A 25677-nucleotide genomic window follows, 5' to 3' on the forward strand; every position below is an offset into this window, starting at 1 on the left:
TGGTGATGGTGGTGATGGTGGTGGTGGTGATGGTGGTGGTGGTAATGGTGATGATGGTGATGGTGGTGGTGGTGGTAATGGTGATGATAGTGATGGTGGTGGTGGTGGTGGTAATGGTGATGATAGTGATGGTGGTGGTGGTGGTAATGGTGATGGTGGTGATGGTGGTGGTGGTGATGGTGGTGGTGGTAATGGTGATGATGGTGATGGTGGTGGTGGTGGTGGTAATGGTGATGATGGTGATGGTGGTGGTGGTGGTAATGGTGATGATGGTGGTGGTGGTGATGGTGGTGGTGGTAATGGTGATGATGGTGATGGTGGTGATGGTGATGATGGTGATGGTGGTGATGGTGATGACAGTTAATAGCAATTCCTACCCCACAGTTAATGTTCATGGATTGATTGCTCACAGAACCCCTTATGACAGTGCTTATGGTTAAAATGTAATACATTAAGATGTTTTAAATATGAGTTTCTATTGTTGTTGAGACAGTATTAGTGGTTCAGGCTGGCATCAGGTTTACTCTACATCTCAGGATGGCTTTGAATTTGTGATCCTCCTGCCATCACCTCCTAAGTGCTGTGGTCACAGGCATGGCCCACAATACCCAGCTCTCTGAGATACTTTTTCAAAGGGAATTGATTGCCAATAAGTATGTTACATACTATGTCTGCATTTATTACAGACATTCAGAATTGAATATGTATGTGTGGCGTGAGATGTGGTTCAGTCAGTAAAGGGTACACAACCATGAGAACCTGAGTCTAGATCCCTAGTACCAACATACAAAAACAAAAACCAGGTGCAGTGATGCATGTCTGTGATCCCAGCACAGTGGAGAAGCCCTTGGGTTTACTGGCTATGCACTCTAAGCGAGTTAGCAAGCTCCAGCTTCACTGAGAGGCTGTCTCCAGACATAGGTAGAGAGCACACACTCGTGAGCACACAGAATGGCATTAGGATTCTAGGCTGTGCACCTACTACTCTGTGGCAGAGGCTCTGTCCTGCTTTCACCCTCCAATCTGTCATGAATCAATATGTCTATAACACTAGAAAAGTGAAATAAGGGAGTGATATGAAACATAATTCCACCAACCACATGTGGTTCAAAGAATTAAAACTTTACAGACTACTATTTAATATCATATAGATGTTATGAACTGTCAGCAAGAGTCTTCCAATTAGCACAGGTCTGTGGACCACCACTGGTCAGGTCCAATCTAAAACACAGAAAACAAATATTCTCTAGCAATCAAAAGAATAACTATCTTGGGATGATACTAACATATGCTTTATCTGTCCAGCATTGGAGTGTTTCCTGACAGCTTAGACATGTGATGTGCGGCCAGGGTCCTCTCACCCACTTTGTGAGCTCATAAGAGGGCTCTCTCTTCCACACACCCCCTGCCCTCCTGTAGACCCACCCACACTGCTGAGTCTTCTCTTGGCAAGCTGGTTGGCTTCCTGTTCCCTGGGGAACCCATCTTTGTCTTTTAAATTAAGAAGACACTTTGTGTGGACAGTAAAAGATGGAGGCTACCCACCTGTGTTTATGTCCCCACCTTAAGAAAGGAAGCCTACCTGCAGCCTCCTCTCCCTTCACAGTCACCACCACCCTGGAGCTGGGATCTTAAGCAATGCTCATGCAGCTTTTACTGTTTTCACTACCTAGAACTCATCTACGACTCTAGATGTGTCTACTTCCTGTCTAGACCACACCTATGATCCAGAAGTGTCTACTTCCTGTCTAGACCTCACCTATGATCTAGATGTGTCTACTTCCTGTCAGCTACGGCTACTCTATTTTTCACATTTAAATATTTTCATGTAAATGATATATAGCCATACTTTTACAATTTGATTTCTTGACACTATATTTGTAGGTTGATCCGGGTGATATGCATGGTGATATGAATCTAGCTCATTAGAATTCAGTACTGACAACAATTGACTTTTTCTTTAAAAACATGATTATATAAAGTATATTGTGACAAGCATCCCTTGTATAGGGTGTGTGTGTGTGCCTGTGTCTGTATGAATTGTGTGTGTGTGTGTGTGCAGGTACACATGCCTGATTGTGAGCAGAGACCAGAGGAGGAGGTAAGGTGTCCTGCTTTATAGAGCTTGACTTATTCCTTGAGAAAGGGTCTTTCTCTGAGCTTAGGACTAGGCTGGCAGCCATCAGGTCCCAGTGACCCTCCTGTCCCCACCCAGACAGTGCTGGGTCTGTGTCTTCCAACTCCACAAAGATGGGCTGTCAAACTGAAAAAGTCTAGGTCCTGACCACAGAACCTTCACTTGACCTCGCAATTACAGTTTAAAAAGTGAGGCCTGAGAGAAACTCCTTCCTGTCTATGAACTCAAACTTTATCAGTTTGTGTCTGATAAAACACAAAATTTAGGTGACTAGGGCTATGTACATTTTGAAAGGTGACAAAAGGAAGTTAAACTTCATTTAAAATCAGAACTCAGAGAAGACAGACAACCAAATCTTGCATAGATGAAAGTCTCCTTGTCTGGGTGATCACAGCAGCGATGGCAACATGGAAGCACCCACCTTATTGGCAGCATCTCTGGCCTGATGAATGAGCTCTCGGATTCGGTCCACATTGTCAGAGATATTTCCCAGGGGCAGCAATTGTTGGTTGATACTTTCAATCTTGATAAAAAGATCGGGCAACTTCTTGGTTAATTTCTTTACTGTTGATGAAATGAGAAAATGGAAATTTTACATAGTACAGGTGTTCTTATGGGAATATTTGTTCTGGAAATCTTGGGAACAAGATGGACTATAGTCAGGCAAGACTCACCTAAATTCATTACAGATTTCTGTAATGATGTAGGTGTCATTTTTTACTTGGTTAATATGAAAAAATATTTCTTTTTCTTATCCTTTAATAGCAATCATACAAATACATCACGATTAAGAACTCCCACAGTTCAAGGAGGAAGAGGAGGAGGTGGAGGAGGAAGAGGTAGAGGAGAAGGAGGAGGAGGATGAGGAGGAAGAGGAAGAGGAGAAGAAGAAGAAGAAGAAGAAGAAGAAGAGGAAGAAGAGGAAGAAGAAGAAGAAGGAGGAGGAGGAGGAGGAGGAGGAGGAGGAGGAGGAAGAAGAAGAAGAAGAAGAAGAAGAAGAAGAAGAAGAAGAAGAAGAAGAAGAAGAAGAAGAAGAAGAAGAAGAAGAAGAAGAAGAGAAATGAAATAAAATCTCCAGGTCATGCTGGGACTGGGAAGGTGGCTGAGTTGGTAAAGAAACTGGCTGTGCAAACACAAGGACTTGAGTTCAGACCCCGAGACCCATGTAAGGACCTGGGCACAGCAGCGTGTGCCCAGCACTGAAAGGTGGAGATAGGAGAATTGATGAGATTGTTGCCAGCTAATCTGCATCATCTCCAGGTATGAACTCCAGCTTCCATGAGAGACTCTGCCTCAGAAAATAAAGTGGATGTGGTTGGGGAGATGGCCCAGCGCTGCTGTTCAAGAATGAGGACCTGAGTGTAAATTCCCAGAACCGCATAAATACCAAATGTGGTGAATGTGGGGTTCCTAGAAGGTGGGGACACCCAGGACTCCTCAGAAGTTCACGGGCCAGTTAGTGTGGCACATGCAGAGTGAACAATAAGGGACCCTGCCTCAAAACAAAGTGGAAGACAAGGACAAGCACTCAAAAGTGTCCTCTGGCTGGGCGTGGTGGTGCATGCTTTTATCCCAGCACTCAGGAGGCAGAGGCAGGTGCATCTCTGAGTTCAAGGTCAGCCTGGTCTGCAGAGTAAGTTCCAGGACAGCCAGGGGTACAGAGAAACCATCTCTCTTCTCTCTCTCTCTCTCTCTCTCTCTCACACACACACACACACACGCGCGCGCGCGCGCGCGCGCGCGCGCGCACACACACACACACGTTGTTTGTGAGAGACAGGAAGGACATAGGGCATGTGGTACATGTCTTTAATCCTATCACTCAGGAATCAGAGACAGACAGATCTTTAAGTTCAAGGGCAGCTTGCTATACATATCAAGCTTCAGGGCAGTCAGGTATATATGGGAAATACTATACACTGAGACCTTGTCTCTGTGGGGAGAGGGGGAGGAAAATGGCTGAAAAATAAACATGAACTTCTGGTATCTGTTCACCTGCATACACTAAGGAACACACAAGCAAGCTCATACACCATATACACACCACACACGCACAGGGGAAAGGAGATATTCTCCCTGTCTCTCTAACACAACATCTTGATATTTGAATAGATCCTATGATTCTAATTTGAGGTCAGGCTTTACCAGAAAGAAGCTGCAATGGATCGAGGCCTTAGCAATGGAGAACATTGTGAAGACATCCTGATACCTGAATTGTTGGCGTCGGCCAGAGCATTGCTGAAGTCCTCATGTCGTGTGCTTCCATAACTATCCTTAATTCGTCCCAAGTCTGTCTGGATGGGGTTGAGCCCATCCAGAACCTCGCTTGTTATGCCATTGGCCTTCCTGACCATGCTCCTCACACCGTGGATCACACTCTCAGTATCACCTAGAACACACAAATAGGGAGGGAGGCATAAGGACCTGAACATTCTTCCCAAGAACTAGTGAAACTATGGTCTAGGGTGATGATTACCTCTCTGTAACCCATGAAGACTGTCCCGGGCAGCAGTGAGGTTGGCATCCAGCAGGTTCTTCTGAACTGAGACAGTATTCAGGGTTTGGTGTAGGCTGTTGAGAGCTGGACTTACTTCTAAATGAAGGAATGAAGAAAGAAAACACCAAGAGTCAATGACTTCATGGAGTTGGATCTTCTGTGGGTATTTGCGGTGTCTGAAGTGGGCAATGTCTTCAGACCATTGAATATTCATGTGTACCTTAGTCTTCACCCACCAATGCCACTGCAGTACCCATCCCCACAGCCGTGGGGTCTCTGGATACAGAGGCTGAAAGAGCAGTGTACCAGAGCCTTGTGGTGACTGGCTTCTCAAAAGGACACACAAAGATGCAAAATAACTCAGGAGACATCTGGACTTCCACTCTGACCTGAGCAGAGGAGGCTTGCTGAAGGGCTGTCCCAACATACAGTGTGTGGCTGGCGCTGCCTAGGATGTAAGGTTACCCACACCCATTCAATGAATGAATGAATAGTTGGATGAGCAAATGAACGAGCAGAAGGAATGACTTGCAGCCAAGACGAGGCTGTTCCTGAGAGAGCCTCATGCAGAGGACTCAAAGTGAGTGTTTGCTTCTCTTCCTGCAGAATGATGCAAGGACCTGTCCCTAGGTTTCCCCGAGAGATGTTCAGCGTGACACATCAAAAATAAACTGATGAAGAAAATGGTACAAATCCTCATCCCTAGCTAGCAATGCAGCCATCTTTGAGATGTAGAAAGTGACCAGCCAGTGTATTAACACCATGCTGGTGACAGATGGCTTCTTATGATTCCAGCAACACAGTCAATAGCCCAACCTACTTAGAACACCCGTCTTGGCCACAGCCACATGTCACCCTAGCAATGAAGAGGTGGAGATAGGAGGATTGATAGAGGGTGTGCTTCGTATGTTCAAGGCCCAAGTCTGATTAACAGAGCCATGAAAAATAAATATACAAGCAAATAACTGCAAAAGCTCCATGTTATTCCAACTATAAGCCCAGTGTTATAAAGAAGGCAGACATAATTCCATAAAATCTTAATGTTCTGATTGCATATCAGAACATACTTTTTGTACATTTGATTTTAAAAATATTTAGTAACTAAATAAGGGTCTTCATCCAGTCCTCAGAATGGACTCAGTAGCCAAGCAAGGACTGAGAGTCTAGACGCCCACCTGGCCGTGGCTTCTTGCAAGAGACCAGAAAATTTCCAGAGGCAGCATTTTCAAAGCTTGGAGATTGCTGGGTTTCAAATGGCTGTAGTTCCTGTGTTTCAAAGCCTCTACTCCTGAACTACACTCCCATGTTAAGACAATTTAATTATTTTTAAGTACATGAGATGAAAAATTACCAAAGATAAATGGTTAAAGATACCAAAGATAAAATAAATGGTTAAAATTTTCTTATGGCCCATGTTGGCAGTGATTATTTTTTGATCCTTTGAGTTGCTAGGCTTTTAGGACCTAAGGTAACTTGAAGCAGTTGCTGTGATGATCTAGGATGAACGGCCTCCATATGTAATTTCCCACTGCCAGAACTACCAGTGTGCTAAGTAATTGTGTCTCCAAAGTCAGGCCAGGAAGGCTAACATTCTCAACTTCTTCATCTACAAACCCAAGTCAAGTTCATGCAGGATGGATAGGGGCTGTTTAGGACTCTTGCTAAACGCACGACATCAAAGAACATAAATCACGAGTGCAGAAGTGCCCTTTGCATTGACAGTGGGATCAGAAGACACTTTTGCACCAGACCGCCCCCACATTCCCACAGGTTTATTAGCGTCCTTGATTGTCCCTGCCATCCACCCTCCTAATACCTTGCTGGAGCCTTTTCTGTGTGACCTTGGCTTCGTTTAACAGTTCATCGCTGTCGGAGCTCAGAGTCTTAGCTCTTCTTGGAAGATCTTCCTTTATCAGTGTCTGAAAGCAAAATATTTATCAGCCTTGAGCAGACACTGTACCTTAGCAAACGCAAAGAAAGATTTTTCACCTTAGCCCCAAATCCCTTGTCTTTAATCTTTAAAGAACAGGATTTGAAAGAGATGAGCGACATACTGTTGACTAATGATGCGGTTAGGACTCTAGGCAGATGTGTGCCCGTGGCCTGGGGAGCTGGGCTGATCTCTGGTGACAGATGTCTAAGCTTGCACAAAACCCCTGCAATCATTTAGTTGCCTTGAGGCTTTCAAGCTTTGGAAACTGAAAGTCTTCGGTCTTTCAAAGCTCAGCTTCCCAACTCTATTATTTGGTGTTCTATCCTTTATATCTTGGCTATAGGGACATTATACAGTACAGTAAAGATCCTGTAGGCTTCTGTAGACATGCCCAGATTTAAGACCAAATTGCTTTAAAAAAATGGCAAACCAGGTAATTCCAAAAATCTTTTGTTTGGTAATAAACATCAACCATTAAACGAGGATAAACTATTTGTTTAGTTTCAAAATAACATTGGTATGTTTTTCTATCTGATTGTACAAATACATTTTATATTACACTCCTGATATTAAATAGTCAGTAAATGCAGAAATGATCCAAACCAAGAACAAACTCAAGTGAATTACATGTAACAAGCTCTGATTTTGAATAAATAATATTTTTAATACTGTCCCATGCATGGGAGAGTAAGCAAACAAACTGCCTCCAGAGACAGTCCAGCAAGCCAGGGCAGCTCCAGGTACCCACTTGCAAGGCAGACTCCGAGGCGCTGGTAGCCTTGTTGGCTGCATCCTCCGCTGCTCTGATGGCACTGAGGATGTTCTCATAGGCAGTGGCAGCATCCACAGCACAGCGTACCAGCTCATCCCCGCTGGTATTTCTCTTTATCCTGGAAGATGATACAGGGTGAGTATAGGCCACGCAGCATCCTTTCTCTGCCCAGGGCTGATGTTCTCCCAGTGACTGCACTATGCTGTGCACTTGCCATTCTGTCCACAGGACACAACCAGGGGCAGATCTCATTGCAAGTCTAGATTTGACTTGGACTATGGGTTCTGGATGGGGCTTTGGCCTTGATCCAGCCCTCTACCCTGCTCCCAGGTCCTAACCAGCCCAGTGAAGACCATGCTTGATGCTCAATCAACCCACGATGTCTGGATCTGCAGCCAGGCACTCACTCTTCCAGCTGCTTGGCCAGCTTCTGTAGAGACTGCGCATGCTTCTCGGCCTCCACCACCACGGATGCTTTGCTGGCCGACCTGGAGAGTTCTCGCACTTTGCCGCTTAGTTCCTGTCTGGCTCCATTTAAAGCCGCAGCCAACCTTTCGTACTCCTATTTTTTTCAAAATAAACAATATAAATTCAAGCGGTGAGCATGTGTGCCATTTTCTCAAACTCCCTCATAAATTGTTTCTCATGAGAATTTATATTTTCTAAGTCATTTTTATCATATCAGATTATCCTGAGTTCAGACAGTGGCATTGACTATAACCCAAATTTTGTCACCCTCTTGAATATCTTCCTTCCGATGGGCACCATCTTTATAAGGTTTCTGGAATTCCAATGTCATCTTCAAGGTGAGGCTCTAGTAAGTGAAGGGCTTCTACTGGTATAGAGACAGAACGGGAAAGATTCTTTCGAATGCTCTTAAGGCTGCTGAGAAGCCTGTTAGGTTTTTATCAAGTCTGATGCCTTCCACTAAGAAGGGCATGTTTGGTATTTTTAAGACAGTATTGCAATGCTTTTTTTTACTTGCTCATTGCAGACAAATGAGGTAATGTAGGTGGATTGAGGCACCCCAGCGCTCATATTCCCTCCCAGCAGAGAGCTGCTGTTATTATTTGGGGGTGCACAGTTCTGTCTAAAAAGGATAAGCTCAAATTAAAAGTCAGTAGGTTTGGATATTTCTAGAAAACCAGTGTCTGCTACCTTCTGGCTTTTGTCCATTTGCTGCAGTAGATTGTTGGTCTGCAGCAGGGAAGAGTCTGCCGTGGCCAGGTACTTGGCGAAGTCGTTCTTCAGAGAATTCATTTCTCTCATTTGTCTCTGGAGAGAATAAAAGAGCCCGTGGGCACACACTCCATGACACATTAGCAGAAAGCACAGACAAACTTACAGGACAACAGCAAATAAGACAAAGTCAAATGTTTTCTTGAAGCCGACAATAGCCTAGCTTGTTGCAAGTGATTGATGGGGCCTGGATTCCCACTGTGTGTTGCTGTGTTACTATGGTACCCTCTGCTACCATGGCTGAAGAAGTCTCACACACTGGGCAACTCCACCGGTGATGTGAGATATGTTACTAAGATCTGCTTTGGAGAACAGAACATAAGATTTCAACTAAATGAATGAACTAGGACCAATCACCTCCACACATCAGTCCTAGTAAGTGTGCAGCGGGCACTTGAATGAGAGACGGCACAGGACAGAAGTATTCCAGGTTGGAAGGCTTAGAGGCTGGGACTCACACTGCTGCAGCCTGCCCTCGTTTTTGGCATAATCAGAGATGCAAACAGAGGCATTGCTATCCAGGACTGCACTGCACTGAGCGTGTCACTCACTAAGGCAGTACTGGTTGTCTTTCTCCTCTTTGTGTGCCAATCCACATTATTCAACTCTGGTCTGTCGTTTCACAATCCTTCATGTTTGTTTTGTTTTGTTTTGTTTTGTTTCTTTTTTTTTTTGCTGTTGTTTTGATGTAGGATATTCACCATTAAAAATATAAACTATAGAACTCAGGTGTTGACTTGATGTTAAAACAATTGCCTGACATAGGACCCCAGGGCTGATTCCAAATGCGACCAAAAAGAAAGTTTCTGCCTGCCTGCCATCCTGCCATCCACCCAGCCATCTATGTCTATCTGTCTATCTGTCTACCTGTCTATCTGTCTATCTATCTATCTATCTATCTATCTATCTATCTATCTATCTATCTATCTATCTATAGATCTATCGTGTGTGTATGTGTGACTGTGTGAATGACTGTGTGTCAATGTGCATGTGTGTGTCTGTCTGTATGCATCTCTCTTGTATGTATTTGTATGTGCTGAAACCCTAATCTCTAAATTCTGCCATTATAATGGCATGTGACCTAAATATATTTCTGCCTCTTTCCTATACACAGGTAGATAAATGTTTCAGTCGCCTCTGTTGGTGATTATTATAGTATCTAACACAATGTTAATGGAAACACATTGGATGTGACATCATGAATCTCTCATCCAATCAGCAATGTCATTCTTCTGATGCCCTCCAGCTGCGGGAAGGCTCTCTCTGTCAGGGGACTCAGAATCCTCTGGTAGCAAGGAAGCGAAATGACTACTCTTCCATTGAACACCTCCCTCCTGTTTGATCGATGTAGGGACATAGCCCCACCCATTGGGGGCGTGTTCGCCTCGGGCTAATGTTTACGGATAAATCCGCTTTTCCGGTACACCGCGGGAACCTGTGGTCCTGTAAGTTTATTTCCTTATTAAAGCTGTATATATCTATATAATCTGTCTACATTCATTTGCGCCACCACAGATCAGGGTCTGAGGTGTGCACTCCTGCCTCCCTGTTCCCTTCTTCTGCCTGTGGCTCACCTGGATGGCTCCCAGAGCCCCCTCATTTTCACGGTTGAGGCCAGTGGCCTGCTTTGCCTGGGCAGCTGCATCCTGGAGGACAGTGCGCAGCTCCTGAAGTTTGGCTTCATAATCACTTAACGAATCCCGAATGTTCTTCAGTAGTCCATTGTTTTCCACCTGGTGGGTTTCCAGCCAGGCCCTGACCCGGTTCAGCACTGAAACACATAATTTATGATTTCACCTGAGAGATGAGTTTATTGAAGCTTGGTGTCAGAACTAACTACGGGAAGAGAGCCAGCTCCTGCTCGCTTCGTGATTCCCACAGCCTTGGAGGGAACAGGAAGGCAAAGCAGGACTTGTGTAGACCTATCATGTGTGCTCACTGCATGATGGTTCCCACAGCCTTGGAGGGAACAGGAAGGCAAAGCAGGACTTCTGTAGACCTATCATGGGCACTCACACACTGCCTTGTGTGGTTGCTATGACAAGCCGTGAGAACAGTAGCTGTTCTGAGAACATCAGCTGCTGCTGAGGAGACAGACTCGTGGATGAATAGCCTTAGATGTGGGACTTGAACAGAATAGAAAGCCACGATTCTTCCACTGCTAAAAGCAAATACTAATGCTGATTAGTCAACTACAACCTGTACATGTGCCCTAGATACAACATTTTATCAGAGAATACATGTCCATTCTGAAAGATATGTGCTAAATTAATTTGGTTGTTTTGACCCATGAGGCATTTTCTCTACTTAAAACCTTTACATACACCTAATCAAATTCTTGGATATTTGGCTTGGTGCTTTGTTTTATAATGATAGTGGCAATGTAAACTTGTGATTAAAATATTCAACAGTGCTAAAATAATAATCCTTAAAAATGGTTTTATGAAGCTATGCTTGCTGGCTCATGCCAGTGATCCCAACTCTTGTGAGGCTGAGGTAATAGCCTGAGCTAAGAGTGAGACTTTGCCTCAAAGAGAAGAGAATGGGGGAGGGCAAGACACAAATATTTGCATTTTAGAACCATTTTTTAGGTTGTTTGCTCTGTGGTAGGGTGCGATGCCTCTCAGAAACTTGGAGAAAAGATTCTGCTCCAGGGGCAGAAGGGGCAGCCCCATTCCCACTGCGACTTCTAGCAGTAAGTTTTGCTGACCTGAGACCTTCCTCCTGCTGTCCAGAGCTTAGAAGACTGCTAAGACTGCGCTTAGAAAACTGCTTATCGAGTAGATTAGAGGAGACACGGGAATTGGGGCTGGCCTTACAGCGCTGGGCTTCTGTTTTCTCGGCCTCTGCTTCTCTGAGGTGTTTTCTGAAGTCTCGGCCCCTAAGCTCCCGCATCATGCGTTGGGCTTCTGCCATCTGCCTGGACCAGTCACCTGCCGGCACGTCCATTCCTTCTCTGCCTGGCCTAGCGATCTGCTTCAGGAGAACTGGAAAACACCAAGTAGCTTATTAAACTGGGGGTTCTAGAAGGTTTGCAGAGAGTCCTGCTCATCTTTAAGTATCACTGTGGGATCTTCTTTCATAATTTCGAGCTCTCAACAACAAACTCTTTATTCAGCATACAGCAAAGGTTATGCAGTAAGCTTTAGTCGGGCTGGGTCACTTCTTACTGTGCACATTCTGGATGACGTTTTTAATCTTCGTATCCAATTCTTTGGTGCTTTGGATCGTCTGATCAAGGTTGTTGTATAATGTTTGTGCTTTTCTGGAATTGACTTGTGCCTACATGGAAAGAAACCTCATTATGAGCGATTTAGAGTACAGTGGAAAATGAAACTGAAAACACCCCACGGAGGAAAAGGTTACGGTAATTGGCTCAGTACACCACCTTTTTCTGCAAGGTTTCAAATTCACTGTTCAGATTGCTCAGTTCTTTCTCCAGGCCGTCCATTTTGGACCCATGACTTGAGATGGCGGAGCGGAAGTCGAGCAGCTGGCTCTGGAAAAAGACACAAAGCTAGTCTCCAATCCGGAGCAGACACTGCCCAGGGGCTCAGCTTCCTCAACACAGTGCTGGCTCTATTGGGGCAGGGTGGGGGCTGGGACATTTTGAAATAACTTACAAGATGAATCTACTTTCTGTTGTAAATTATAATCAGATTATGAAGTAAAGTTAATGTGTTGGCCCTCTCTCCACCATTAAAATCCATTTAGCAAGCTATTATAAATAAAAGATCATCAACTGACGAAGAAAAAGTTGCATCTGGCTCAGTTTTAGAGGTTTTCGCCCCATTGCTTTGGGCCCTGGGAGGCAGCTGAAGCACATTGGGAGCTTTTCATTACCTTGAATGAAACTGAGAAAAAGGAGGTGCTGGGGGCCAACAAAGCCCCCTTGAAAGCATGTACCCAATTCTAGAAACCTACCACCATCTCTTACATTTGGAATACCCGTTCAGAGCCGAGGCATTGGGTGTGTGTGTGTGGGGGGGGGGGTATTGTGGCACTAAAGATGCAAACTACAGCAAATCCAAAAGACAAAAGTTTTTTTTTTACTTGAATTAATGACCTTGCTTTATAAAAGCGGCACGTATAGGCCGGGCGGTGGTGGCGCACACCTTTAGCCTTTAATCCCAGCACTCGGGAGGCAGAGGCAGGCGGATCTCTGTGAGTTCGAGGCCAGCCTGGTCTACAAGAGCTAGTTCCAGGACAGGAACCAAAAAGCTACAGAGAAACCCTGTCTCGGAAAAAAAAAAAAAAAGGCACATATAGCTATCTGTCCTGAAAGAACCCTTATATCCAAACCCTTGTATAACTGGGGGCGGGGGGGGGAATCTGAGTGAATATACGGATATCCTCAAATTCAAATGAGGTCATTGGGGTCTTAAGAAAATTGGATGAGTGCCTGACACAGCACAACCGACCGCTGGGTCACAATCCAGATCCCTATTCATTTTATTATTATATTATTATTGAAAAGGTGACATTGCCACACATATTTGGGATAGGGATTACTTTTAATTTTTGGAGGAAGGATGTAACACCTTGAGAGAGAGAATAAGTAAAATAATTCTGTTGCCTTCATTTGTACATCAGAGACAATGTGGAGTAAAGAAAACCTTAGGTGTGAAGATTAGCAGGTGAGCCTGACACTATGAAGATATTCTAAACTACAGGATATTCTACACACACACACACACTCAAGAGCATGCAAAGATGTTAGCTCATTTTTATTGTGCTGTTATGGAGTTTGTGTAACAGAGGAATAAGACAGACCACTGTAACTTACAGTGGGAAAGCTAAGGACCACTGAGCGGCCATGAGTGAAGGTGGGGAGCAAAGCATGGGAGCACACTGAGCGGCCATGAGTGAAGGTGGGGAGCAAAGCATGGTCTTTTTGACCTTGGTCTTGATTTGAATTCCAGCCATGTGAATATGCTGCTGCTCTTGCTTAGTTTCTATGTGTCAGTTAAACGAAGATGCTTTTTCTCCAAGAGACCTTATGAGATGTGAGTGAGACACTAAGAATGGAGCCTGGCATACAGCTTCTGTGCAAAGCACTAAGTCATCAAAACAACTAACTCATGGAGCTTCCTTTTCTCTCACAACAGAAAGGATTTTTTTCTTTCTCTATATTAAACCTATAAACCATGGAGTTGAATTCCCCGAGCGATGAAAAGGAACCATTCTTCGAGAATTATTTTCAGATGGAGCCACTGGCTTCAGCTCTCATTCCAAAAGCACTCATTAAACTTCACTCAAAGCTCCCTTCACTGTGTCTAGTCTTGGTTTTTCTTCATCAATTCTTGTAGTTCAATAAATGTATTTTTTCATATCCACGATTTTCAGTTGGGTCTTTTCATCTCTACTCCTTCCGTGAGATGCTCGCCTCATCCTGGTCCTCCTAATGGATACTATTCTTTAAGGAGTTTCAGAGTGTCCTGCTATTTTCAATTCTCTAAGGTGCCCTCGTCTCTTATCTGCTGCATTTCTGCTTAATGCATCTGTTAAACATTTGCAGACTCAACCAGTGATTGGGAGTTGTCTTCTTCCCCCACTCTAGTGACCTCATAGTTATCACAGTCCCCCACCATGAAACCCTGTTCCGCGATTCTAAGGCCAGACCATACATTAGCAGTTCAGGACTCGCACACTATGATGATGCTGAAGATGTCGTTTTCCAGCAAGGATCCAGGCTTCGCTGTGATGATGTGGAGGATGTCATTTTCCAGCAGGGATTCAGGCTTTGCTGTGATGATGTTGAGGATGTCATTTTCCAGCAGGGATTCAGGCTTTGCTATGCTGATGTTGAGGATGTCATTTTCCAGCAGGGATTCAGGCTTTGTTATGAAGATGCTGAGGATGTCGCTTTCCAGCAGAGACCCAAGCTTCTGGGTCTGTTTAGGTGCTGGTCAGAAGACTAACTCCTATGGCTGCCTCTTTTCTCCTTGTGCTAACAAGCAGCATTAGGCAGTTTCAAGGTTGTGTGTTCAGCCTTCATTGATGGGTAGAGTTCCCCTCGGTATTACTTGAGAGAGCTTGACTCCAGCCCTGTGGTTCCACCACTTGTCATAATACCCTCCAAACCCCCTGTTTCCCAGGACACTGAGATCGCTGACCCAGACAAACTATATCCCAGCTTTGCAACAAACCTCAACACATCGAAGGCATTGAAATCTTACATAGTTTGCGTCTGACCACAAAAGGATCAAATTATAAATCAACACTAGAAAGTCATCAGAAAAAAAATCTCTGATCTAGGATTAAATAATATTAAATTACTCATGGGTTATTCATACATCACAGGGAAATAGAAAAATGTTTTGAGCTGGATGAGACTTACAACGTGTGGGAGACACAGCAAATGTAGTATTTAGGAGAAGCATTTCCTCACAGCATTAAACTCTTACGTTAGTAACAAGAAAGTTTTAAATCCGTAAAACAAGCTTTGATCCTAAGAAACTAGAAAAGCAATAGCAAATCATTCCATAGAATGTAGAAAGAAGAAACGAAATATATGTGTAAGAGCAGAAATCAGTTTTTTGATATTATGCCCATTTAGCAGAATAACAGCAGCACTCTCGAGGGCTAATAGCAGTAGCACCCTTGAAATCCCCAGTCTTTACCACATTTCCCAGACCTGCTACATGCTTCCTCCTAGTTGGTCAACTCCATGACATTTGTGCCACTATTGCACCCACAGACATATATTGCCATGCTGGTCATTACTGTAGTTTATAAGATTCAGAACTGGCTAAGATTGCTGATGACTTTCTACACAGTAGCCTGCAGAGAATCTCCCAGTACTAAGACAGCCACTCAAGAAGGAGGAAACTTCCTGATCAGTAACGACTTGATTTCTCCATGACCTGAGCAAAATTTGTATCTCTCAATGCAGATATTAGTGCAGCTCTCAGCTCATCAGGGAAGTTTCTTTGTGCAAAGGCTGGTGGGTAACACAGAAACTCAGAACTGGTCCCAGTACAGAGAAGAAGTGTCAGCTGACACTCCCTTCCTCCTAAGTCTCGGGAACCATTGTGGAAGAGCGGAAATTCTGTAAGAGCCAGAGCCAGGAAAGATCAGGCTGAAACACTCTTCAGGTCATGCCAGAGCCATCACGCTCATGACCTCACCGCAGACATGGCTGCCTGTACATCAATCCAGTCAGCATTCCAGCATGAAGTGTAAAGTGGTTCATGAGGACTGATTCCCCTAGCGAGAGCAAGTCACAGCATGCTCACAAGCAACCCATCTGGATCCCCACGGAAGGCTCACCCTCAGGTCCTTGGCCTGCATCTCCATGTGCTGGATCTGTTCTAGGGCGCCAGTGCTCACACTCAGGCCCTGCAGCTTTGACTTCACTAGGCGGAGCTCCTCACCCATGGTGGCCAAGTCGTTCAAGAGCGCCATCACACAGCTGTTACAATCTGCAGGGCCGCAAGGAAAGCCCAATGTGCTGTAGGCACGGAGGACACCAGAGCTCTGTAGCCTGTCCCCTTAGACACCGATTATCACAGGCAGAGTCTCAGCTCTAGCTGGCTCAGGGAGGGATGTGCACTCTGAAGGAGTAAGAACTGGATGCTCGAGAGCATTTTTTTTCTTACTAGACATGGTGACTCTGAGCAGCTTGTTGCTTGTGTGGGGGAAAATAAGTGACTACCCTCTTTTGGGGTGTCTGCTAGTGACTGTTTCATCTATGGGGTGTCTACTAGTGACTGTTTATGGGGTATCTGCTGGTGACTATTTTTGTTAGTTGCTTCTGAGAATGGGTCTCACTAAGTAGCCCAAGCTACCTCTAATTAGTGATCCTCATGCCTCAGCACCCTACCTGATGGTATGACAGACATGTGCCACGGCACACAGATGATTGGATGCTATGTTAAGTGATGTGACATCCTCAGAAAGTCCCCAGAAATTGTCGGGGTTGGGCATCCTGTGTCCACTCTATAGGAAAAACTGAGACCTGGGAGGTAAGGTGGCCTCATGGTGGAAGACAGCAGCGAGTGGCAGGGGCAGGAGTGGAGCCAACACTGTCCTTCCCCGTCCTCTGAATCTTTGTTTTCCTGTTCTAGAAAGTGCCTGTCCCCAGTACAATACACACATCGTAAAGGGAGGGGGGGCGTAAAGGGAGAGGGGGTCCCCTTTTCTCACCATCGCATTCTTCTGCAGGGCTGCTATCTTTGGGCTCCTGGCCGACACAGTCTAAAATAGGGTGAAAAAAAGGACATTTTTATTTAACTTGTTCTTCAGCTGCCTTTTAGCTTGGACTCAGAAAGCCCACTATGGAAGGTTTTAGTTGCCCAATCCCAAAAGCAGCACTGGCCCCTCCTCGCCACTTTCACCGTGCCATCGCCATGAGCATGAATTTCCCAGTGGTCTCCTTCACTAGCTATTACGGTCTCTTTTCTAAGAGGGGCATTTCTCGGGCATGGCATATCTTACTTTCCCTTTTCCCTCTTGGTAGAAGTTCAGCTGGTGACCAGACAAACACGCTCCCACTGAGCACATCTTCAGGCCTCTTGCTACTGCAGTCACTTCTGTTTGTAAGGATTTGTTTTTATTTTATTTGTGTGTGCGCGCACATGTGTGCCTGTGCACACATGCCTCATACGTGCAGATCCCTGTGAAGGCCAGGAGAGGGTGCTGGATGCCCTGAAGCTGGCGTTGCAGGTGTGAGCTTCCTTACGCGCAGCATAGGAACTGAACCCAAGTCCTTTGGTGGAGCAGCGAGTAGTGTTAACCACTGAGCCATCTTGAGTTCCTTGCTGCTTTTTACAAAGAGGGTCTCACTAAGTTGCCCAGGCCAGACTTGAACCTCTGAGTGCCTGCTCCAATCTCTTAAGCAACTGTTCTAGATTGGTGTTAACCCATTTGTTCAGTATTGCTTGGGGACAGCTGCTTTATTGGCTACAATCTGCACGTTCCTGGCTTAGGTCCGCTTGCCCACAACTGTAAGACGGGAGAGTTCACCTAAGTGTGTCTATGCTACTTTCCTAAGACACTTTTTCAGCTTTTCTATGAAAGAAGTAAACATTTTTTTCTGTTTTGTTCCAAGCTTTTCTGAATGAATCCATACAAGGCTGTGACAAATTGTCTCACACAGTGTATAACGTCCACACCTCTGACTTGACACATGCCAGAACATGTATAGATAAGAGAGAAGGAACACTTGAGTTTCATCAGGTTCACAGAAAAAGAGCTGATATAAAAAATAACTGTGGAGTGGACTAGAGAGAGAGCTCAGTGGTCAAGAGCTACATTTGCCAAGGACCTGAGTTCAAGTCCCAGCACCTACACCAGGTGGCCTAACTGCAATTCCAGTTCTAAGCGACTTCTAAACCTCCCACCCCACTGACAGTGGCACTCTCGTGTGCTTACTCTCAGACAGACACATACATAGAACTTTAAAAGAAAACGTTTTTTTTTTTTTTTTTTTTTTTTTTAATGTAGTTTCCCAGGAATAGCTCAGGAAAATCACCAATGTGTGTCTGAAATTATCTGAGCTACAACTCATTGGGGTTTTAAAACAATGTCTTAAAAAACAAGAAAACTAATGAAGTAATTGTTCTCGAAGCTGCCAATACTACGCAAGCATCCCCAGGACTGTCAAGGGAGAGCAACTTGTGAGCCAGAGGTCTATGTCATGCTTCTTAGACCACTGTCTCATAGAAGTCTTAAGATTCGGGTCACTAGGGATGTGCATGGAACTTACCTCCAGTTAGGGGGTCACAAGTGCTCAACTGGCCATTGCTGTTACAATTGCATGGTTGGCAGCTACCTCCAAATTTCTGGGGATTCCCAAAATATCCTGGTGCACACCTTCACAAAACATAGAAAGGCTAAGAAAAACCAAATAACTATCACTTATCCACCTTATTTTCCCTATTTGAGACACCATAGTTGGGTAATAGGAAAGGTGACCCAGGCTGGCGAGAATGAACATTTCTCATGTTTATTTTGTTCCATAATGAGGCTCCTAAGGGTAGGAGGCAGGCAGGGATCACCCTTTATGTCCCTCCTGCCCTGCTACTGACTGCCCAGGAGCTGAATGACAGAGGAATAAATGGCTTGATCAACACAGAGCTGGGTTTCATTGAGTTATGGTCCTGAAGACATCACATAAATATTGTTTTATTTGAGGCCAACATATTCATACAAATAAATCCAGGAGTTTCAATCCTTTCCATGGAGCAGAATTTCTTTATTTCCTAATGTGTGATTTCAAGGCTGTGCAATCTATATTTATGCTAAGTTCGGCAGTGGGGCATATAAGACGATGACAATACTAACAGGAGTCACAGCTGCTACCTCTGGCCATGGGCCATTGTCACTGTAGATAGCACAGTAAGCTGTCAAGCCCAAACCTCCAAGTTTAAAGGTCATATGCCCTTGATGCTTAAATTTAGTTAGTAAGAAAAATAAAATGTGTTAAATTTCTAATATTTGGAAGTCAATGAAAATATTTGTTTATCAATATTTCCTCATATCAATATATGAGGAAGCCTGAATTTTCAGTAAATTGGCATATACTATGTTAACATAATGGAGATGACAGGCTTGAGGAAATACAGTAACCCTTTCCCCAAGGTTTAAGTCAGTAATAATAATAATAATAACAACAATAACCCAGCCATTTTCAGCATATGTTCCCGAAGGTGATGTCTTCAGAGAATGTAGGTCCTGGATCAGAAACAACTGGCTGCCCTGCCACCCAACCACCTGTGCTGTGCTCCTGGGCTGTCAATCAGATCCCCTCAGGAAACATTGAGGGTTTGCTCATTGCTGTGTCTCTAGGACTCACAGAGCTGCCTGGCACACACCAGGAGCCCAGTAGGTCTGTGATGGCTGGAGGGATGGTGAACCAATGAATGACACCCATCTTGACTAGTGGATACAAGTATGGTATGAGAGTCTACCAGCCTTCACATGCAGACACTCAACAAAATGTACCATGATTATAAGGTGGGGTGCAACGTTCATTTTATCAGTATCACTGGTAATTGCACATTTCAGAAAGTAGACAGAAGGCAGACACATACATACTCCTCCCTATTAACAAGGCAGAGGCAGTTTGTCCAAATTTACTAAGCAGGGTGGTAAGGTGCTAGTACTGAGGCCGCACACTGAGCAGCCCCGTGCTCTGTCCTGCAGAACATGTATGCTCTAGAATGCTTTATTTTCGCTTATGTCTAAAGTTTCTGGAGAAAAAAAATCTAAAGATCAGCGCATCCTTTATGAGGTTATACGAAGAATCGGGGCATTTAATTCTTCTTCCTTATTCTTACAAAGCACCATCACTCAGGGTCCTCTTGTTTTCCTTCCACAGCCAAACACAGTGGATGGGAGCAGTGCCTCCTGTTTCCCAGATGACGTTAGTACAGGAAAGAGAGCAGAGAACAGACCTGTCTGTGGCTCTGTGTGGCTGAGGAAGAGAGAAGGGAGTATGGGAGGAGCTAGAAGCCTTTCCTCACCTACCCTAGGCAGGCTGCCCCTCCCAAGTTCAACCAGGCTTCTCTGTATAGTATACTCGTACTTCTCACTCTTGACCTCCTTATCTGTCACTCCAAGACTTAACATTAGGGCCATGAATGACGCCAGTGTGCAGACATGTTTAATAAATAAAAATGGTGCCTCGGCCTGGCACTTGTGAAAAGATGTTTTTAATTAAGAAACAATAACTTGTTTTGGGATGTCAAGTGTAGCATATGCTAAGAGAAGAATTGTTAATTAAAAATGTCTCTTCAAATCAGTTGCCAGATAAACAGACGCCTCATCAAGCCTGTTGCTGTTTTGACTTTGCTGTTTCTACAGAACCACAAAGAGGCTAAAAATCAGGAGAGCCTCTCCCAAATGTGCACCCCAAACTTTAAAGTCACAAAACCTCGAATGCCTTCCAAGCCCTGCTTTTCTGGCCCACACAGCATCCCATATCCACTGAGCTGACTCTTCCATCCCTTGCTTTCCAAGGCTGCTTGGTTGACTCTTCAGTTGGCTACGTGACTAGGGTCCCACACAGCCCCTAGCATCAACATTTCATACTGGGTAGAGATCTGGAGGGAACCAAATACTTTGCATATTTCATGCAATGTAGCCCTTTGGATTATTGAGAGGCGGAATGTTAGGCTATTAGAACCTGGGTCAACTTTTGCCTTACTCAGCCTACACGGCACCCAGTGCACAAAAGCTACTTAAGACAATCTGTCCGTGAATAACTAAAGTGTATCTCTGGGGCACATGCCCTCCACTAAACTCATTATTAGTAGTATTTTTGTTTCATGAGTATTATTAAACGCATCTAATATGAGCGGTGTTATGATAGGCAGCAGGAATTGGGAAACGAACAGGCTTTCCTGAGTGTAAGGTTATGGATTGTGTGTTACACAGAATTATAATTAAAGTTATTTACATATGCAGAAAAGAATATTGTGAGGACAAGGGTATATAGAGACATGTACGCTTGGGTGTGGGTATGTGTAGGAATGAGTCTATGGGAATGAAAACATGAACTGATATTTAGGGAAACAGTATTTAAGAATGTAGGGGAAGTGGCATAAAGACCTTGGGAGATGAGAGTTATATAAAGAATACATGAGGATATGGGGAAGGGTGAGTATGTAGGGTATTGGTCAAGGCTAGGGGTATGCTGGGAGGAGGAGAGATGTGTAGAGACGGGGAAGGGCATGTAGGAATGAGGATGGGGCCTGGGGCACATGGTGGCATGTATTGGGAAAATATAAGTCCGTGTGTATGTGTGTTTGTGTGGCATGTGCTCATCCTCAGACTCCTAAAGATGAGCCAGAGCGAGAAGGATGTTAAGAATTTGTTGAGTAAGAAGTCTTGTATTTTTTCCATGATCTTTCTTGCCTTCAGTGGGATAGCAGCCCAAACCAACCTGTCCAACACACCTCACATGCAGATTTTGGGGAATGGGGGCTACGGGCATGCAGCACACGGGCAGGGAGGAGCCTACCTCTCACACTGTGCTCCTGTGTATCCGGGCTTGCAGGCACACCTCACATTTCCTCCATCCACAGTACAGCCGGTGGCAAAACTTAAAGGAAGACAGGAAAAGGGTCTCAGTGGAAAGAATCCCATTGGCTCATTGTTTTCTTTCATAAAAGACCAGCTTCCATGAAGTGAATATTAAAACCCATTGTGAGGAAGATTTCGAGTGAAGTTGTGTGGGGAAAAAGTTTTGCCCCTGGAGACTCGCCAGAGTGCATGATGAATGACTTCCGCTGACCCTGGACAGACGGGGTGGGTGCAGACATGCATTTTCCTTCTGCGTTGGAAAATACATTCCTTCCCTGGAGACAGACCCAGTCTGGAAGAGATGATTACAACACTGATTCCCCAGGAATAACAAGGAAGGGATGCGAGTCCAGGCAGGAAAGAGAATAGCAAGTCCTGATTCTCTTAACGCCTTGTCTCCTTGTTTTTGCCAGCATCTTCTGCACAGAGCCCACGCCTGGGAGGCCGGCTGGGCCTTGGGAGCCCAAAGAGGTGCAGAGCTTCCCCGTGGCCTTGCCGATGCCTCACACTGTTCTCTAGTCAGCTCCTGAAATTTCCTTCTCTTCTAGCTCTAAACTGACATATACTTGAGAAATCTTTTTTGCTTCCAAACAGAGAAGCTATGAGACAGCCATGTGGACTTACATAGTGTCTATGCTTGTGGAATGTCACCCTGACACAATCAGAGGAAGCTATTTAACAGGAGAGGCCTCCCGAGCCTCCTCGGGGATCATATGAAGTTTCTCAGTGGTGTTTCGATCGATGGAGGAAGGGACATCAAACAGCTGTAACGATAAACCCTAAGGTCTGTGTGCATCCCAGCCCTACTGAGTCTGGGAGCTGGCCTTGCTGATAGATATATGCTTTAACCCAAAATGAAAATCTCCTGAGCACACTGATAGATATTTTGCTGTTTTCTTCTCCTGTCAGCCTCTGTCTGTGCGAGTCTGGGCAGGCACGGAGTGATAGATCACTAGACAAATAACGCCGCAGGACAGGGCAAGCCGAACGGGAAACCAAACACATAGTTAGGAAAGCAAGGTAGACATTTCAGACTTGGGGATCTCCAGGGAAGCAGCCCTCAGGCACGTGACTTGGGGAGAAGGAAGATGTGGTTAGTCCAGCTGACCTCGGCTGGTATCAGTGAGCTTACCTCTGAGCCTGTGTAGCACAGGCACAGTTTCTCGCTTTTCAAGTCCATCACTACTTTACTTAGTTAACTGCTGTGTCACGCTTTCCTTGGAGTCCATGGTGAGCACATCATAAAGAACAAGATTAGAACAATGTGCCATGTCCAAAGGACACGAGAATCAGTGGTGACTGCTCTACCTGCGGTCTCTCAGTCACACCAGGCCTGAATGACAGCTATGATTGGGCTCAAGGGTTCAGACTCCCCAAGGCTTCCATCACAGAAAGGAGTAAACCCAGATGCTTGGCTATAGTATTCAAGGTTTAAATGTCATAGAATCTGAGTCCTGGTTGGACTCACAGCTGCACCTCTACCCTCTTGGTTCAGGTGGTGCATGCCTTTAAACCCAGAACTTGGGAGGCAGGGACAGACGGGTCTCCATGAGCTCAATGCCAGCACCATCTACAGAGCAGTCCTGTCCCGAAAATTCCATCTTAGAAATGACTCCCGTGGATCCCCTGCAGGCGAGTGGCGTCGTTAGACTCCTGTGAACTTAGCTGCAGATAACACCCTGACCCTAATACATGAACTGGCTTTGTGGGAGCTTAGCCTGTTTAGACACTCACCTTCCTGAACGTAGATAGAAGACCTTCGTCTTCCCACAGGGCAGAGAATTTGGACTGCTCTTCAGTATCGAGAGGGAGGGGGAATGGTGTGGGGGGTGGAGAAGAGGAGTGGGGATAGAGGGAGGGGAGTGGGGGGAGGGGGCAATATTTGGGAGGAGGGGAGGGAAATGGGAAACGGGGAGCAGGTGGAAATATTAATAAAAAAAAAAAAAAAAACACCCTGACCCATGGGTCTTCAGGATGATCCAGACAAATTTTCAAGACTTGAAAGCTACTTCTATTGGAACCACTGACTGTCCTCTTGGGCATGTGCAAGTGTCCTGTGGGTAACATGGCTGACAGCAAGGGACAGAAAATCCAGCCTTCAGATGGGGCCAAAGCTGTCTTTCCCTAAACGAGCACCCTATGAAGTTCACCCACACACATAGATGACAGGACAATGCTGCATGCCCAAAGTGCCTGTCTTCCTTACTCCATGAATGGTCCTCGCTGCTCTCAGGAGGTGGCCAGGCTTGTTCCACACCCCGTTCCTGTGCTGCTGCCAGCTCAGAATCAACCCTGTCTTTCTATTTCGTGAGACTCGCCATTTCAGAGACTGGAAGATCGTGCATCCAAACAAGGAGGCCCTTGGGTCACTTCCACCCCTCCTGCCTCTGTATGAACATATCTCTTTAGCACCTTCCCCACCCACTCTGAGTTCTGGACAACTCTCCAGTCACAAACTGATGTCTGTGAGCGTCTACTGTACCTGTCAGGGTCGGGGCGGGGCATACACTGCAAGGCTGTCCATTCTGACTGATGTCCGTGAGTGTCTACTGTACCTGTCAGTGTCAGGTGGGGCAGACCCTGCAAGGCTGTCCATTCTGACTGTTGTCCATGAGTGTCTACTGTACCTGTCAGGGTCGGGGCGGGGCATACACTGCAAGGCTGTCCATTCTGACTGTTGTCTGTGAGTGTCTACTGTACCTGTCAGTGTCAGGTGGGGCAGACCCTGAAAGGCTGTCCATTCTGACTGTTGTCTGTGAGCGTCTACTGTACCTGTCAGGGTCGGGGCGGGGCATACACTGCAAGGCTGTCCATTCTGACTGTTGTCTGTGAGTGTCTACTGTACCTGTCGGTGTCAGGTGGTGCACACCCTGCAAGGCTGTTGCTTCTGGGACCAACATGTACCTCGGCTTTCTCCACTCATCACTCATGTCCCTGCCAACCAACCATGGCTTCTCGGCTGTTCTCTCTAACACAGGCACTCACCGTCAGTCACACAGCCCCATGGCTATCTGATATTCTACTTCACATTTCTCTGCATGTTCTTACTGAACTGTGACCCTTCCTTTCCCAAACCCACTCCAGTGTAGCCCCAGGACATCAGATTCCGGAAAATCTCAAAAGGGAAGTTTCTGCTTGATGATGGATATTTTTCCTTGCATTTGTGTCTGTTCATTAAAAAAATGGCTCAACCATTCAAGGCTAGCCACATAACCAAAAGGACGAATACATATACCGTACAATCCACCCACAAATAATATCAGTTCAATGGCTTAATGTAGCCGAGAAGCTGTACAACCACCACTACGGTCAGTTTTGGAACACTGTTCTCACAACCGTTGGCAGTTACTTCCCTTGAAGCTGTGATCTCCCCATCCACTCTCAGTTCCCTGTGACTGCTGAATGCTGTCACCTGTGATCGGCTACTGTACCTGTTGGTATGAGGGCAGGGACACACCCTACACGATCCGCGGATGGCGTTTCCATAGTGACCTTCCTTGCAGTGCTCACAGTGATCCCCAGCGGTGTTGTGTTGACAGTTCTGGGGACAGATGAACAGGACAGTTAGCTGTCTGAGGCATGGATCACTTTTAAGGCCACTATGGTCTTCAGTGCTGACGATTCAACCCAGAGTTTCCAGTACGCTCAGTGAGCCTGGCACAACAGAACCACACCTCTATCCCAATCGCACCCAAATATAACTCAGGTCCTCTGGCTGCATGATGATATTGGTTCTGCTGACTATATATTCCCATTTAATTGCCCTTGGTGCTGCATAAAATAGTGGTACTGAGCTGGAAAAATAGCTCAGCCTGCGTAAATTACTCCCCTGGCATGCACAAGGACCTGAGTTTGCTCCCTAGAAGCCATATTTTAAAAGCTGGTTATGATGGTACATGCTTGGAATCCCAGGACTGGGGGATGAGGGTGGATGGGCAGATCTCTGGGGCTCACTAACTAACCTACTCAGCAAGCTCCAGGGCAGTGAGAGACCCTGAGTCTAAAACAAACAAACAAAAATGGAGGGTGTTTAGGAAGGACACTAGTGTTTTCCTCCAGCCTTGCACACA

General features: G+C 45.4%; 1 protein-coding gene across 1 annotated transcript in view; it reads right to left on the reverse strand.

The window, feature by feature from the left end:
- Positions 1-25677, reverse strand: part of Lama3 (laminin subunit alpha 3) — a 214227-nt gene that overhangs the window by 37553 nt on the left and 150997 nt on the right. The window contains exons 40-55 of the mRNA XM_057789086.1: positions 25039-25148; positions 21546-21626; positions 18288-18394; positions 16727-16777; positions 15851-16002; positions 11967-12077; positions 11749-11860; positions 11398-11565; positions 10153-10349; positions 8498-8614; positions 7747-7901; positions 7316-7457; positions 6451-6553; positions 4614-4730; positions 4347-4526; positions 2559-2701 (exon numbers count right to left, since the gene is read on the reverse strand). Coding sequence (XP_057645069.1) covers positions 2559-2701; positions 4347-4526; positions 4614-4730; positions 6451-6553; positions 7316-7457; positions 7747-7901; positions 8498-8614; positions 10153-10349; positions 11398-11565; positions 11749-11860; positions 11967-12077; positions 15851-16002; positions 16727-16777; positions 18288-18394; positions 21546-21626; positions 25039-25148 — 2046 coding nt within the window. The remainder of the gene's footprint in view (positions 1-2558; positions 2702-4346; positions 4527-4613; positions 4731-6450; positions 6554-7315; positions 7458-7746; positions 7902-8497; positions 8615-10152; positions 10350-11397; positions 11566-11748; positions 11861-11966; positions 12078-15850; positions 16003-16726; positions 16778-18287; positions 18395-21545; positions 21627-25038; positions 25149-25677) is intronic.

Source organism: Chionomys nivalis, chromosome 14, assembly GCF_950005125.1.
Source record: "Chionomys nivalis chromosome 14, mChiNiv1.1, whole genome shotgun sequence".
Lineage (NCBI taxonomy): Eukaryota > Metazoa > Chordata > Mammalia > Rodentia > Cricetidae > Chionomys > Chionomys nivalis.